General features: G+C 35.5%; 1 protein-coding gene across 1 annotated transcript in view; it reads left to right on the forward strand.

Moving 5' to 3' along the window:
* The window catches only part of TUBGCP5 (tubulin gamma complex associated protein 5), a 57,502-nt gene that overhangs the window by 21,259 nt on the left and 20,289 nt on the right, over positions 1-15,954 (forward strand). Inside the window, exons 4-10 of the mRNA XM_005675814.3 lie at positions 1,909-2,005; positions 2,387-2,466; positions 2,853-2,988; positions 6,884-6,998; positions 13,868-13,957; positions 14,408-14,501; positions 14,984-15,230. Of these exons, the coding sequence (XP_005675871.1) occupies positions 1,909-2,005; positions 2,387-2,466; positions 2,853-2,988; positions 6,884-6,998; positions 13,868-13,957; positions 14,408-14,501; positions 14,984-15,230 (859 nt within the window). The remainder of the gene's footprint in view (positions 1-1,908; positions 2,006-2,386; positions 2,467-2,852; positions 2,989-6,883; positions 6,999-13,867; positions 13,958-14,407; positions 14,502-14,983; positions 15,231-15,954) is intronic.

Consider the following 15,954-nt stretch of genomic DNA (forward strand, 5'->3'; position numbering starts at 1 on the left):
CCTCTTGGCCGCCACCCCTTGGGCATGGGGTCCTCCCGGCTTCTGCCCCTGACCTCGGACATGGGGTTGCTCCTCTCGGCCGCACTTGTGCACCGTCACAGCTGCCCGTGAATATAAGCTTTACTGACCTTAAAAGCCAAAAGTTGTAGAGGCTCATCTTCCCGATGCAGAGCTCCAAGGCTGTAGAGCCAGATGTGTGGCTCAGACCCCTCACTCCTTGGGGAGAACTCCCATTCGTGGGAGGATAATTCTAACTGGGTGCATGGATCTTGGCTGTGCCATGTCCCCACCTCTCTCACCCATCTCATTGTGATTCCTTCTTTGTTTCTTTAGTTGTAGAAGATCTTTTCTGCTAGCCTGCAGGGGCATTCTCACCAATTGTTGTTGTTTAGTTGCTAAGTCATGTCTGACCCTTCTGCAACCCCATGGACTGTAGCCCACCAGGCTCTTCTGTCCGTGGAATCTCCCAGGCAAGTATACTGGAGTGGGTTGCCATTTTCTCTCCAGGGGATCGTCCTGACCCGGGGATTGAACCTGCATCTCCTGTGTTGGTAGGCAGATTCTTTACCACTGAGCCATCATTCTCACTATAAGTTGCTCTGTAAATAGGTGCAATTTTGGTGTGCCTGTAGGAGATGAGCTTCCCAATCCACCATCTTAGACAGTCTCCTCTGTCATCTAAATGTTAACTTCTAGAGTCCTAACTTAGCAGCAGTCTTTTTTCCTTAAAGCATCAGTGTGTTATTACTAATACATGAAACTGTAGTTTCAGGTGTACAGAGTTCTTTCAGAATAAGCAATCTGACGTAAGTGATTACCACAAAATAATAGATTTATATATTGGGAGTTATTTTCTTCAAGTATTTACATTTTAGACCACTTTTCTCTATGGAATTAAAGTTTCATTTTTTGTTTTTCTTTTTTTGGTTAAAGGAAGTTAAGGCATTTCCAAGCAGAGGAATTATCTAAAAAGAGGCAGCTCTTGTAGTCTTATTAGCCATACATTGCCTTATACCTAGGGAAGTTTACCAAGTGCCTTCTGTGTCCCTGGTGTCACTGGGTTGTAGGAATACAGAGTAAGCAATGCATGATCATCACTACCCAAGTAGGTATTGAATAGCTATTTAGTTATAATTATGGTAAACCCTATGAAGATACACATGAAGTACCACACATCATATAATAGGGAGAGGTCACCTGGAACTTCCCTCCCATTCCTTGCATTTAATTCATTCCCTCTCCTTTCCATGCATAGTTTATAGTGCATAGTTTCCATGCATAGTTTGCTTATTTGGAGTGTTTTTAGCTTTGACACCTTTTTAAATGTGCTTTTTATAAATACAATTTAAATTTTAAAAAAGTATAGAAGTTGAAAAATAGTAAAAGAAACATCTGTCTACTTTTTGTTCAGGTTCATCAGTTGGTATCCTTTGATCCAGAACATTCCTCACCATTTTTTTTCTGACCTTGACATTGTTGAAGAGAGCAGGCTAATTATTCGGTAGCTTGTCCTTCAGTTTAGGTTTGTCTGACAGTTCCTCATTATGATTCACGTAGTGCATTATTTCACAGGTTCCTCTATCTGTACATGTTTGAACTGTAAAAGCAAGTTTAGAGATTGAAATTTATTTAGGTATGATTGTCTTCTTGATGCACACAAAAAAATTGAGGACATAACTGTCATGAGGTAATCTGTTCTTTTTTTGAGGGAGGGGCCCGCACCAAATTGGCATAAAGGATCTTAGTTCCTCATCCAGGGATCAAACCCATTCCCCCAGCAGTGGAAGTTCCAAGTCTTAACTACTGGATGTCCAGGGAAGTCCCAGGGTGAAGTTTTATTTACTCAAACTGTTTTAGAAAGCTCTTACCAACCTCAGTGATTCATATTTTTCATTTCTTGTTTTAAAGACAGATGTACATTATTCCATACTGTCACTTCTTCTGTGTCTGTCTGATTCTCCTTCGAATAGCAATTATGTGGAAACACCAAGAGATAAAGAAATGGGTATGTTACCAAATAAGAGAGAAATTGTTTTATGATAAAATTACTAGACATTGAGAGTTTATAAAAAGCTGTAAATAAATGTATGAAATAAATATTTCTATTATCTTTAAGTGCAATTGTAATTGTAAATTTTCATATAAAATATAAACTATGACTTTGTAAGTTAAACTACTTTCAATTATGTAAAGAGAAAAATCAGAACTGAAGATAAAAAATTAAAATTTTAAATATATTAGAATGTCAATTTATTGTCAGTATTTTTGAACTTTAATTTCTCAAGTGTGTTTTATTTTGAGTTTTGCTAAACTTTTTACTATAATTTGGAGTTTCTTTCCCATATATTTCTGATAAAACTGATGAGATTCTTCTGTTATATTTTAGAAAAGAAGGATGATTTTGACTGGGGAAAATACTTGATGGAAGGTGAAGAGATTGACCTTGGCCCAAGTGTAAACACACCAGTGAGTGGCAGTAGTTTTGCTGTATAAATACATCCCAGGTTATTTAGATTATTTTTATGGGTCCTTCTGCTTTATAGTAACGTATCTAAACTAGGAACACTCTTCATTAAATTAGAGTAGTTTATTATGGAATTTTTATTAAGATTTTGCACCAAAAAACTGGGACTAGAAAGTTGATCAGAATGAATATATGTATCCCTTAAGCAGCTGTAAATCTAGGGATTTTTGCCACCAGAAATAATTCCATCCTGTAATAGTAACTTTCAACATGTATTAAAAGGTTCATTTGATACAGTTTTTGCTTTTCTTTCTGAAATTTTCATAATCTGAATAGGTCCATTTGTTAGGTGCTCTAAGGTTAAGGTTTATTTCCTTCTTTTAATCAGAATTGGTCTGAAGAAAGTGAAGATGAAAATGATCAACAGTCCTTAAGCCGAGAGGACTCTGGGATTCAGGTGGACAGAACACCCTTAGAAGAACAAGATCAAAACAGAAAACTGGGACCTCGAGTCATCTGGAAAGGTACTCTGTGTTCTCGAATGCTGGCATCTCTCTAATAGAATTCTCTAAAGGGAAAGGCAAGCTTTGAGAATCAGTCCCATGTGATTTATAACATTGGTAAGCTCTGCCTTCCTAATAAAACAAACCTTTTTAAACCATTGGCAGATCTTCTGTAATGCATTATAAGTATTATAGCTCTATAGAATTAATGTTGAAAAGGCATTTACAGTGCAATTTTGGTCTTTTTTTAATAGGTCTGAGAACTTTGTTAGTCTTAAATGGTTTGTTTATATTTATACTGAAGAAAGATTGGCTTTGATAAAGTTGTTATTCAGTTGCTCAGTCGTGTCCAACTCTTTGCGACTCCATGGACTGCAGCACGCCAGGCTTCCCTGTCCTTCACTGTCTCCCGGAGTTTGCTCAAACTCATGTCCATTGAGTCAGTCATGCCATCTAACCATCTCATCCTCTATCATCCTGTTCTCCTCCTGCCTACACTCTTTCCCAACATCAGGGTCTTTTCCAATGAGTTTGCTCTTCGCATCAGGTAGCCAGAGTATTGGAGCTTCAGCTTCAGCATCAGTCCTTCCAATGAATTTTCAGGATTGATTTCCTTTATGATTGACTGGTCTGATCACCTTGCAGTCCAAGGAACTCTCAAGAGTCTTCTCCAGGACTACAGTTTGAAAGCATCAATTCTTCACCTCTCAGCCTTCTTTATGATCCAACTCTCACATCCATACATGACTATTGGAAAAACCATAGCTTTAACTAGACAGATGATGTCTCTGCTTTTTAATATGCTGTCTAGGTTGGTCATAGCTTTTCTTCCAAGGAGCAAGCGTCTTTTAATTTCATGGCTGCAGTCACCCTCCAGCAGTGATTTTGGAGTCCCAGAAAATAAAGTCTGTCACTGTTTCCATTGTTTCCCCACCTATTTGCCATGAAGTGATGGGGCCAGATGCCATGATCCTAGTTTTTTGAACGTTGAGTTTTAAGCCAGCTTTTTCACTGTCTTTCACCTTCATCAAAAGGTTCTGAAGTTAGTGACTAAATAAAAGAAAAATATCTTACACAATTTAAATTTTAATGCTTTTTCAGTTTTTAGTGAAAAAGTATGATTTGGTAGAATCTAGAAAGAGCTAGAAACAACCTTAGAGATTAGAACAACTACTCCTACTTCTCATTTTATAGATAAAAAACAAAGATGTGATTATAATGGTTTTCTCATGTGCACAGCTGTGAAGCTAACTCCAGAAGCTGGGATCTCTGACCTGGCCCTGTTCATTGTGCCTGAATCTTGCCAAATGCACATAAAGTAGTTAAAACTGATTTAGCATGCTAACAATTTTCTGGTTTCTTTTCTCTTACCTTTCTTTTTCATTATTGGATTGGACCTTTAGGGCAGAATGTGGATTAATCAGCTCAGTGTCATGAACAAGCAGCCTGTGCAGGGCCTTTTGGTTTAGCTTATTTCTGCTCATCTGCTCTTTCTGATTCTCACTCCACTTTCTCTGCCAGCCTAGTGACAACCTCTTCTAACGTATTTGATATCTGTCTCAAACATGTTGAGGTCTTCTAAAGTACATTGTGTCAATTGGTTGTATTTTATTTTTAAATTACATGCTGATAATACGCTGTGTGTAGCCTCTGTTCTTTCACTCTTTCCCTTTAACTGTTTTAATCTGTCCACGTTGCTCTGTGAACATTTTTTCTGTTGCTCTAATGGCTGCATAGGATCCTGCAGTTTGCAACACCACACTTGTATTACTGCTTCTCTTGTTGATAGGCCTGAGCTACCTTCTCCCCTTCTTCTGGTGCCATGCCCATTTTATGGACACGGCCCACAGTTTCATCCCTACTTGATTAGATCACCCACTTTGATTTGGTTTGCTGTTTTCATTTGTGTTTGTCTGACTACTCAGGATAAGTACTTCGGATCCCTTGGTTCCCTCAGGCTTGCCCCTTATATGATGTGTCCATTGATGTCCTTTCCTTGCTTTTCTTTGGAGTTTCATGTCCTTCCTGCCCATCCCCACCAATCAGAGTTCTTTATATATAGATAGTAATTCCAAGGTTTTATACATTGCTATTTTCTTCCCTTAGTCACCTATTAACATTTTCATGGTATCCTTCAAACAGAATCTGATTTTTTAAAATATTTTATTGTACTTAAATCTGTGAATTTTTCATGATATGGTTAGAATTTAGACCTTGATATTTTTCTTTATGAAAACATTCCCCTGTATTTTCCTTCTCTTTGCTTTTTTATAGCTTTTGTGTAGCTCTTCAGTGACCACCAGATCTTCTCTTATGTATGAAATGAAGAACAGCTTACTTTTCTCCACTGTCAGGAGCAAATTTCTCAGCAGTGTCTAGTGAACAGTCCATTCTTTCCGCATTGCTTTGTGGTTCTAAAATTATTGTATATTGATACACTTATTTCTGAACATTCAGTTCTTTGTCCTGAGTGTGAGTTGTGGAAGCACAGACTGTCTTTGTAAAGTGTTTCAACACAAGGAAGGCAGGTTTTCACTTCACCTCCTTTACTCTTTTTCAAAATTGGCTTAGCTATTTGTAGACTTCATTCTTCTGTAGACATTTTGGAAGCAGTTTGGTAAGTTCTTTTTTAAAAATCCAGCTGGAATAAAAAATCCACCTGTGATTTTTATTGGGATTGCATTGAATTTATGTATTTAGCTTGGGGAGATTTGACATCTTTTCTGTGGAAATATCTATATTCTAATTCTTTTATGTCTTACTAGATTTTAGAAATTTTCTTTGTCAATATCTTAAGTTATTTGTTGATTTCTATGTGTGTTAATAGTTGTTATGGTTAATAGTGTCTTTTTTTGTTTTACTTATTGCTGACGTAGGGGGACACTTGGTTTTTGTAAATTTTTTTTTTTCCCAGCGTTCTTGCTGAACTCTTGTATTAATTATATATTGTTAATTCCCAAAATATTGGGTTTTTTTAAATAGATAATCAGTATTCTTTGCAAATATTGACAGTTTTATCCACTACTAGTTCTTAATATCCCATTACTGAAACGTTAACCATGTCTCTTTTCTGGCCAGCCCTCTAGTCTGCAGAGGAAGCAGTAGCAATGGGCGTGGATTTCCTGGAGTGGTTTTTATCTCAAGAAGGTTGCCCATGAAATTCTGTAGTTAAGTTTGATGGTTTTGGCATAGGTTCTGGATATGTGGCCTTTGCAAAATTAAGACTATTATTCCTGTTTTTCTGGGAGTCTTTAATCATAAATAAATATTAAACTTTATCAAATGCTGTTCTTTATCTGTGAGGTAATTCTATAATTCATCTATTTTGCTCTACTACTTTACTGATAGATTTTTTTGATAGTGAATCGTTATTGTATTCCTAAGCTAAACTTCTTTTGACTACGTCATGGGATTGGGTTATTAGCTTTTTTTAAATGGAAATTTTTAATCTTTATTCTTTGATGAGTTACTTTCTCATATTATGTTTTCATTTGGTTTTAGAAGCAAGGTTATATTAGCCTCATAATGTTAGGTAGCTTTCCCTTTTTCTGTTTTCTACTAGTCCTGAGGCTTTGGGGCTGCTTGGAAATATCTTTAGTTACCATTTCAATGTCTTTCATGATTATTAAACTATTCAAATATACTGTTTGTGTTTTTTTATTCATGGGGTCATTTTAAGATTGAGTAACTTTTTTAATTTGTAGCAATGACATTAATTAAATTTTATATATATGTCTCTTTATAGTTTTAACTGCTTATATATATATATATAAATGTCAGATATCTGTTATTTTAAAGAGCTTTTTTCAATTGAATATTTGAATGGAATCCTAAGTCTGGCTATCATAGCAAAGTTGATCAAGTATTCTTTTCTTAACTCTTATAGCTTAAATGTAACTAAATTTCTTTCCACTAGATGAGCCAGATGTCCGAAGCTGGTTGGAACAGCATGTAGTCCATCAGTACTGGACAGTCAGGTCCTCAAGATTTCCTCATAGTTTACATTTGCATTCCAATCTAGCTACTGTCTGGTAAGAAGTTAGTTTTCATTTCATGTGTTGATAGAAGAAACTTTATGTTTTAAATTTGGTTTTGAGTTGTGATTTAAATCAAGTAGTTCCTTAAACTTTTTAAAAATTGAAGTATACTTAATTTACAGTGTTGTATTAGTTTCAGGTATACAGTTATGCATACAGACATTACATGTGTGTATGTATATATTTTTTTCAGAGTCTTTTCCACTGAGTTGTTACAAGATGTTGAATATAGTTCCCTGTCCTATATAGTAGGTTCTTGTTTACCTGTATATATGTTAATCCTAAATTCCTGATGTATCTCCCCCCTCCCCACTGCTATCCCCTTTGGTTATTCTAAGTTTGTTTTCTATGCTTATGAGTACATTTCTGTTTTGTAAATAAGTTCATTTGCATCTTTTTTTGTTTATATTCCACATATAAGTGATATCATGATATTTGCATTTGGCTTTCTTACTTACTTCACTTAGTATGTTAATCTCTAGGTCTATCCATGCTGCTGCAGATGATGATTTTTCTTTTTATGGTCGAATAATATTCCAGTTAGTGTGTATGTGTGTACCACATCTCTATCCATTCATTTGTCAATGGATATGTAGGTTGATTCCATGTCTTAGACTATTCCATGTCTTGTACTATTGTAAATAGTCTACTGCTATGAACATTGGAGTACATGTATCTTTTCAAATTAGTCTTCTGTGGATATATGCCCAGGAGTGGAATACAGGATCATATGGTAACTCTGTTGTTAATTTATAAGGAACCTCTATACAGCTCTCTTTAGTGGCTGCAGCAGTTTGCATTCCCACCACCAGTGGAAGAGGGTTCTTTTTCTCTGCACCCTCTCCAACATTTATTATTTGTAGAATTTTTAATGATGGCCATTCTAAATGGTATGATCTGATGCCTCATTGTAGTATTGTTTTGCATTTCTCTAATAATTAGTAGTATTGGGCATCTTTTCATATGTCTGTTGCCCAACCATGTATCTTCTTTGGAGAAATATCTGTTTAGGTTTTCTTCCCATTTTTTGATGTTTTGTTCATTTTTTTATACTAAGCTGTAGGAGCTGATTATAGATTTTGGAAATCAATCCCTAGTCGATTGCTTTATTTGCAAATGTTTCCTCCCATTTGCTCAGCTGTCTTTTAGTTTTGTTTATGCATTCCTTTGCTGTGCAAAAGGTTTTAAATTTAATTATGTATCATTTATTGGTTTCTGTTTTTATTTTACTGTAGGAGACAGATACAACAAAATATTGCTGGGATTTATGTCTGAGAATATTGTAATATGTTGTCTTCTATGAGTTTATGATGTCATATCTTATACTCAGGTCTTTAATCCATTTTAAGTTTCTTTGTGTATATGGTGTTACAGAATGTTCTAATTTCATTTTTTTACATCAGCTATCCAGTTTTCCAAGCACCACTTATTGAAAAGACTGGTTTTCTGCATTGTCTATTCTTATCTCCTTTGTTGTAGATTAATTGACCATGAATGTGTGGTTATATTTCTTGGCTTTCTATCCTGTTCCATTGATCTGTATGTACATTTTTATGTCAGTATCATACTGTTTTGATTACTGTAGCTTTGTAGTATAGTCTGAAGTCCTCCAGCTCCATTTTTCTTTCTCAAGATTGTTTTGGCTATTTTGGGTCTTTTTGTCTTCCCATACAAATTTTAAGACTTTTGTTCTGCGAAAAATGCCGTGGGTGATTTGATAGGGATTGCATAGAACCTGTAGGTTGCTTTGGGTAGTATGGTCATTTTAACAATATTGATTCTTCCAATCCAAGAACACTATGTATCTTTCCAGCTGTTTGAGTTGTTTTAAATTTCTTTCATCAACATCTTTATAGTTTTCAGAGTACGGATCTTTTGCCTCCTTAACTGGGTTTATTCCTAAATATTTTAGTCTTTTTGATGCAATGGTAAATGGGATTGTTGCCTTACTTTCTCTTTCTGACATTTTGTTGCTAGTGTATAGAAATGCAACATATTTCTGTATATTAATTTTGTATCCAGCAACTTTACTGAATTTATTGATAAGCTCTAGTAGTTTTCTGGGGGCATCTTTTGGAGTTTCTATATATAGCATCATGTCATCTGCAAACAGTGACAGTTTTACTTCTTTTCCAGTTTTGATTCCTTTTATTTTTTTCTTCTCTGAATGCCATAGCTAGGACTTCCAAAACTATGTTGAGTAAAAGTGGCAAGAGTGAACATCCTTGTCTTTTTCCTTATCCTAGAGGAATGCTTTCAATTTTTCATCTTTGAATATGATGTTATAATATGACTTTTATTATGTTAAGGTGTGTTCCTTTTATGCCCACTTTCTGAAGAGTTTTTATCATATTTTGATGTTGAACTTTATCAAAGATTTTTTCTTCATCTATTGAGATGATCATATGGTTTTTATTTTTCAGTTTTTTAATGTGGTGTATCACATTGACTGATCTGCAGATACTGAGAAATCTCTTGTATCCCTGGAATAAATACTACTTAATCATGATATATGATCCTTTAAATGCATTGTTCAAGTCGGTTCGCTAGTATTTTGTTGAGGACTTTTGTATTAATAAGCTGTGTTCATCAGATGATGGCCTGTAATTTTCTTTTTTTGTGTGATATCTTTGTCGTATTAGGGTGATGGTGGCTTCATAGAGTGAGGTCAGAAACCTTGCTTCCTCTGCAGTTTTGTTGGCATAGTTTCAGAAGGATAGATGTTAACTCTTCTCTAAGTGTTTGATGGAATGCACCTGTGAAGCCATCTGGTCCTGGCCTCTTGTTTGTTGGGACTTTTTCTGAGTACTGATTCAGCTTAATTACTGGATGTTTGTTCATTCATGCTTTCTGTTTCTTTGTGATTCAGTCTTGGGAGATCATACATTCCCAGGAACTTGTCCATTCCTGCTAGGTTGTTCGTTTTGTTGGCATATAGTTGCTCATAGTATTTTCTCATTACCCTTCATATTTCTATGGTGTCAGTTTTAACTTCTCCTTTTTCATTTCTGACTTTATTGATTTGGGCCTTCTCTCTGTTTTGTTTTGGTTGTGTGTGTGTGTGTGTTTTTCCTCCACTGAGTGATTAAATAGAGGCGTGTCAAATTTGTTTATCTTTTCAAGGAACTAGCTCTTAGTTTCATTGGTCTTTTTTATTTCTTTGTCTCCATTTCATTTATGTAAAGTCTCCCATCATTATTATGTTACTGTCAATATCTTCTTTTAGATCTGTTAACATTTATTTTATGGTTTCTTTCCTTCTACTAACTTTGTGTTTTATTTGCTTGTCTTTTTAATCTAGTTCCTTTAGGTGCAAGGTTAGGTTGTTCAAGACTTTTCTTTCTTCCTGAGTTAGGTTTGTATCACTGTAAACATTTGTCTTAGAACTGCTATGTCCAGTAAATAGACTTTGGATTAATATATTTGTGTTTTCATTTGTCTCCAGGTATTTTTTAATTTCGTCATTGATTTCATCAATGACCCATGATCCACTTTTTTTTTTTTTTTTTTTTGCAGCTTTTTTTCCCTCATAGCATTGTGGTTGAAAAAAATGCTTGGTATGATTTCGATTTAATTTACCGAGTCTTGCTTTGTGGCCCAGCATGTGATCTGTCCTGGAGAATGTTCCATTTGCAGTTGAAAAGAATGTGCGTTCTCCTGCTTTCAAATGGAATGTTCTATAAATATCAGTAAGGTGATCTACTGTAATGTGTAACTTAAGGCCTATGTTTCCCTATTTATTTTCTGTAAGGATGCTCTGTCCATTAATATAAGTGGGTATTAATAGCTCCCATTGTTATTGGGTTGCTATCAGTTCTTTTAGATTTGTTAACATTTTAGTTGTACATTCAGATACTTTTATGTTGGCTGCGTATATGTTTACGCAGCCATTATATCTTATTGGATAGACCTTTTGGTCATTGTGTAGTGTCCTTTTTTGACTCTTGTAACTCTTTATTTTAAAGTCTGTTTTGTTTCATATAAGTATTGCTACATCAACTTTGTGTTGATTTCCATTTTCATGGAATACTTTTTTGCATCCCATCCCTTTTAGTATGTGTCTCTAGATCTGAAGCAAGTCTCTTGTAGGCAGAATGTATACAGGTCCTGTTTTTGTACCTGTTCATTCAGACTGTGTGTTTTGGTTGGAGCATTTAGTCTGCTTACGTTTAAGGTAATTATCAATATATATGTTTCTATTGCCAGTTTATTAACTGTTTTGGATTTGTTTCTGTAGGTCTTTTTTTCCCCCTTTCTTTTGTTCTCTTATGATTTGATGACTGTCTTTAATGTTATGTGTGGATATCTTTTTCCTTTTTTTGTGTATGCCTATTATAGATTTTTGTTTTGCAGTTACCATGAGGTTTTTGTATAGCAGTCTATATACATACATGCTTGTTTTAAAATCTGTTAATTTCAAATGCATTTTAGATACCGTGCCTTTGTATTCTCTTCCCTTCTGCCTTGCAGATTTTCTGTTGAAAAATCAGCTGATAGCATATAGGAGTTCCCTGTATGTTGTTGTTGCTTTCCGAGTGTTCCTTTTCATATTCTATCTTTAAGTTTTTGTCATTTTGATTAGAATATATCTTGGTGTGTTCCTCTGTGAGTTAATCCCATAAGAAACTGCTTCTTGGACTTGGGTGACTGTTTCCGTTCCCAAGTAGGAAAGTTTTCAAATATTTTTTTCAAGCCCTTTACTCTCATCTCTTTTTGGGGCCTCTATCCTGTAAATATTAGCACACTTGATGTTGTCCCAAAGGTCTCTTAAAAACGGATCTCCTATCATTTTATTCTTTTTTCTGTTCAGCAGCAGTGATTTCTACTACTCTGTCTTCCAGCTCACTGATCTGTTTTTCTGCCTCATACAGTCTGCTGTTGATTTCTTCTAGCCTAGTTTTCAGTTACTGTATTTCTCAATTCTGTTTGGTTGTTCCTTATATTTTCTCACTTTTTTCCTAAAAACTTCTAATTTCTTTCTCTGTATATCCATTCTCCTTTCACATCCTTTGATCATCTTTATAGTCATTACTTTTAACTCTTTCTAGGATGAATTTTCTATCTCTATGTCACTTACTCTTATGGGGTTTTATCTTATTCCTTCATCTGAAACATATTCCCTCTGTCACCTCATTTTGTTTACATTGGTATTTATATTTTTATGAATGTGGTACCTTGGTTACATTTCTCAGCCTTGTAGAAGTGGCCCTGTGTAGGAAATGTCCTATGTGCCCCAATAGTGCACTCCCCTCTTAGCATACAAGGGCCAGGGGCCAGCTGGTCCCAGGGTGTTGTCTGGCTTGCATTTGTGGACTCAGTCTACAGGCTGCAGGACTGTGGTTTTCTTGCTTGTGATGTCTGTCCCCTGGTGGGTGAGGCTGGTCTAGAGGCTTGTGCAAGCTTCCTGCAGGAGGGGCTGGTGCCTGCCCCTTGGTGAGTAGAACTGGGTCTTGTCCCTCTTGTTGGCAGGGTCATATCCTAGAGCATGTATAGAAGTGGCTATGGGCTCAGGAAGTGGAAGTCTTTGGGTAGCCTGTCTCCTGGTGGGTGAGACTGTATCTCTGCTCTGTTTGTTATTTTGCTTGAGGTGTCCCTGCACTCCCTGAAGTCTATAGGCTGTTGGCTAGGGCCAGGTCCTGGTGCCAAAATGTCACCCTCCACGAGAGCTTATGCAGGTGAATGCTCCCTGATATATCCACCACCAGTGTCTGTCCCCAGTGTGAGCCACCAACCATCTCCCGCCTCCAAGACCAGCAAGTAGGTCTGGCCCAGGTTCCTATCATATTGCTACTTTTGTCCCCAGTCTTGGTCTGCTTGAGATTTTGTGTGTGTCTTTAAGAATGAAGTCTCTGTTTCCCTCAAGGTTAGAGAGATCGTGTAGCCTTTGAAGCCACTAGCCTTTGAAGCTAAATGTTCTCTTCTTTCTGGTGCCAGGCATCCAGCAAAGGCTCATGTGTGGGAGAACCTCTGTAATAATTCTCCAGTTTGTGGGTCACCTACCTAGTGGTTAAATGGATTTGATCATACTGCAGATCTACCTTTCCTACCTGTCTTGTGGTTCTTTCTTTAATATTTACTTAATGTTAAATAATATTTACTTAATATTTATTTAATACTGGTATGTTCCAGTGCTTTTCATCAGGCTTTCTGTCTGCAGTGGCTGTCATTTTGATGTGCTTATGAGAGGATATTATTAGCTTAAGGTCCTACTCTGCCATCTTGGCCACTCTCCTGAGTCACTTACTCTTCATAACACTTTACACTTGCCGCTTATCCTGTGGTCATTTCCTCGACTGACTAGGTCTATTCGCTTAACAAGCAGCACACCAAATTCTGAAACACCAAGGTTGCAGCAGAAAAGGGTTTGTTCCCAAGGCAGCCAAGTGAGAAGGGAAAACAGATCTCAAATTTTCTTGAAATTTTTGTCAGTTTTAATTGAATTGATAAATTTAGCTTTTAATTAATTATTTTATTTAATTTAATTTCATGATGAAGTTATTATTTAACTATAGTCTTTGATTTGCTTATTTTCAAAGTGGATGGGTTGGTATATATTATTTGATTTCTGTTTTCATGCACTTACTGTAAAAATAGTTAATAATTTTTCCCAAAACAATACATAATTTTAAATATTTGCTTAAGTCAGCAATAAACAGAACAGAAATACTCTGAAAGTGCTTCTCTGAGAGTATTTCAGTTGACTTGTGAAAATGAATATGGGAGGAAAATTAAAGTGTGTGTTATGTTTATTAGCTTATCAAATACTTGTTAAATTGCTAATAAATTACTTATATTCTTTGAGACTTCTGACTTTACTTAATGAGACATCTTTTCATTGGCATTTGATGTTTGTTATCTAATAGGGACCAACATTTGTACAGCAGTGACCCGTTATATGTTCCAGATGACAGAGTTTTTGTTACTGAAACACAGGTTATTCGGGAAACCCTATGGTAAGATCCATTAACCTAATTCATAGTCTAAAGACTTTATTAATAAGAAGCAGAATTTTGGTTTTTCAAAGAAAGACGTTTGAGGGTATTTCACATGCATATTAAAAACAGGCCATTAGATTTGAACCCAAAACAGGTCCTCAGGCACCTAATCTAGTGCTGTTACCTGCTGAGATTTCTAGATTCTGGTTCTCAAAAGTGGGAAGATGTGTTTTGACCATCACCTATGTGAGGAAATGCTTTAACAACACTGTTTTGGACTTTTTAAAGATGAAATTGGAATATGTTGAGTCTTAAAATAGAAAAGAAGACTGGTGTCTTTCATTTTCTAATTGTCTTACCTCTTTGCCCTCCCTCACCTTTCTCTTCAGAATCTTTATTTAAATTCCCTAGACATTACTGTAGTGAATATTTTTTTAGACTTATATTCATCTTTTTATTTCATTTCAGGTTACTTTCAGGGGTAAAAAAGCTCTTTATATTTCAGTTGATTGATGGAAAAGTAACTGTGAGGAACAATATTATAGTAACTCATTTGACACATGTAAGTTATTTGTGCTTGTTGTAATTAAGATTTATATAAACTATGGTAATTAATTTTGTAACATTTTCCAGTATTGAAATTAACTACTAAATGTATTTGAGTTTCAGAAGGCAAAATTAAGTTTGTATTTTTAGAATGCTTGGAGAATTCTTTAATATTGTTTGTGGTATTCATATGTAGCTTTGTATTTTCTGTCATTTTGTATTGGGAAAGCTATCTACTGTAACTTTTTGCCTGTAGTACATGTACCTTTTGTTTGTGTGTTTTGAAACAGTATAAGCCACAGTTCTATATCATATACAATTTAATACTTATGCTGTTTCCTCTGAATATAAAACTAAATATTTATTCTATTACTTTGTCTTTTGATAAGCATACTGTTTCAAGCAGTCACAAAAGAAATATTTTATAGTGAGGAAAATGCTCATTAGAATTCCTGTAGAAGTCTGACTGTAAATCATTGTGGTTTGCTTCTGTTGTAGAGCTGTTTACGGTCAGTGCTAGAACAAATCGCAGCGTATGGCCAGGTTGTGTTTCGACTCCAGGAGTTCATTGATGAAGTCATGGGGCATAGTTCTGAAAGCATGTTACCTGGAAATGGTTCTGTTCCTAAGAAGTCAACAGAAGCACCTTTTAGAACATACCAGGCTTTCATGTGGGCCCTATACAAATACTTCATTAATTTCAAAGAGGAACTTGCAGAAATTGAGAAGTGCATCATCAGTAATGGTATTTAAATATTCTTCCTTTAATAACTGATAGAAGATTTGAAATTTACATGGCAAATAAGTAATTGTCCTGAATACACTCATTTTTTAAAATTATTTTAAATTTGTATTTTTAAGCCATTCATATCTCTAAAAATCCAAACAGTATAGAAAGATTTACAGCAAAAATTTTTCCTCCTATACTGGTTCTCCAGTCCAGAGGCAACCAAGTGATCCATTTCTTGAGCATCCAGGTATAATTTAAACATATAAAAGCAATACATATTCATATCCACAGGCCTAGTATTCTTTTCACTACTGTCTTCAGATTGTTTTCAATTTAAATTTTGAGAATTAAATCATACAAGTATTTAATTAAAGAGCCTCCTCATTCCTTTTTTTTTTTTAACCAACTGAGCATTTTGTCATATGGATGTATCGTAGACCAGTACCCTTTTCACGGACATCTGGGCTGTGTCTGATCCTTTCCTGTTGTCAGCTTCAGTGATAACCACTTACATATCAGTGATTGTGCACATGTATAGCAAGTTATCTGTAGCACAAATTCTTAGAGTGAAATTGCTGAGTCAGAAGGTATGTGATGGCTTATGTGACTTTAGCAGTTACTGTCACATTGTCCTCCATGGCAGTGTAGATAAATAACTTTACACCCTTGCTGGCAATATATATGAGTATGCATTTGTTCAGTCTTGTCGGCAGTGTGTTACCAAACTTTTGGATCTTCA

This window comes from Capra hircus, chromosome 2, assembly GCF_001704415.2.
Source record: "Capra hircus breed San Clemente chromosome 2, ASM170441v1, whole genome shotgun sequence".
Taxonomy (NCBI): domain Eukaryota; kingdom Metazoa; phylum Chordata; class Mammalia; order Artiodactyla; family Bovidae; genus Capra; species Capra hircus.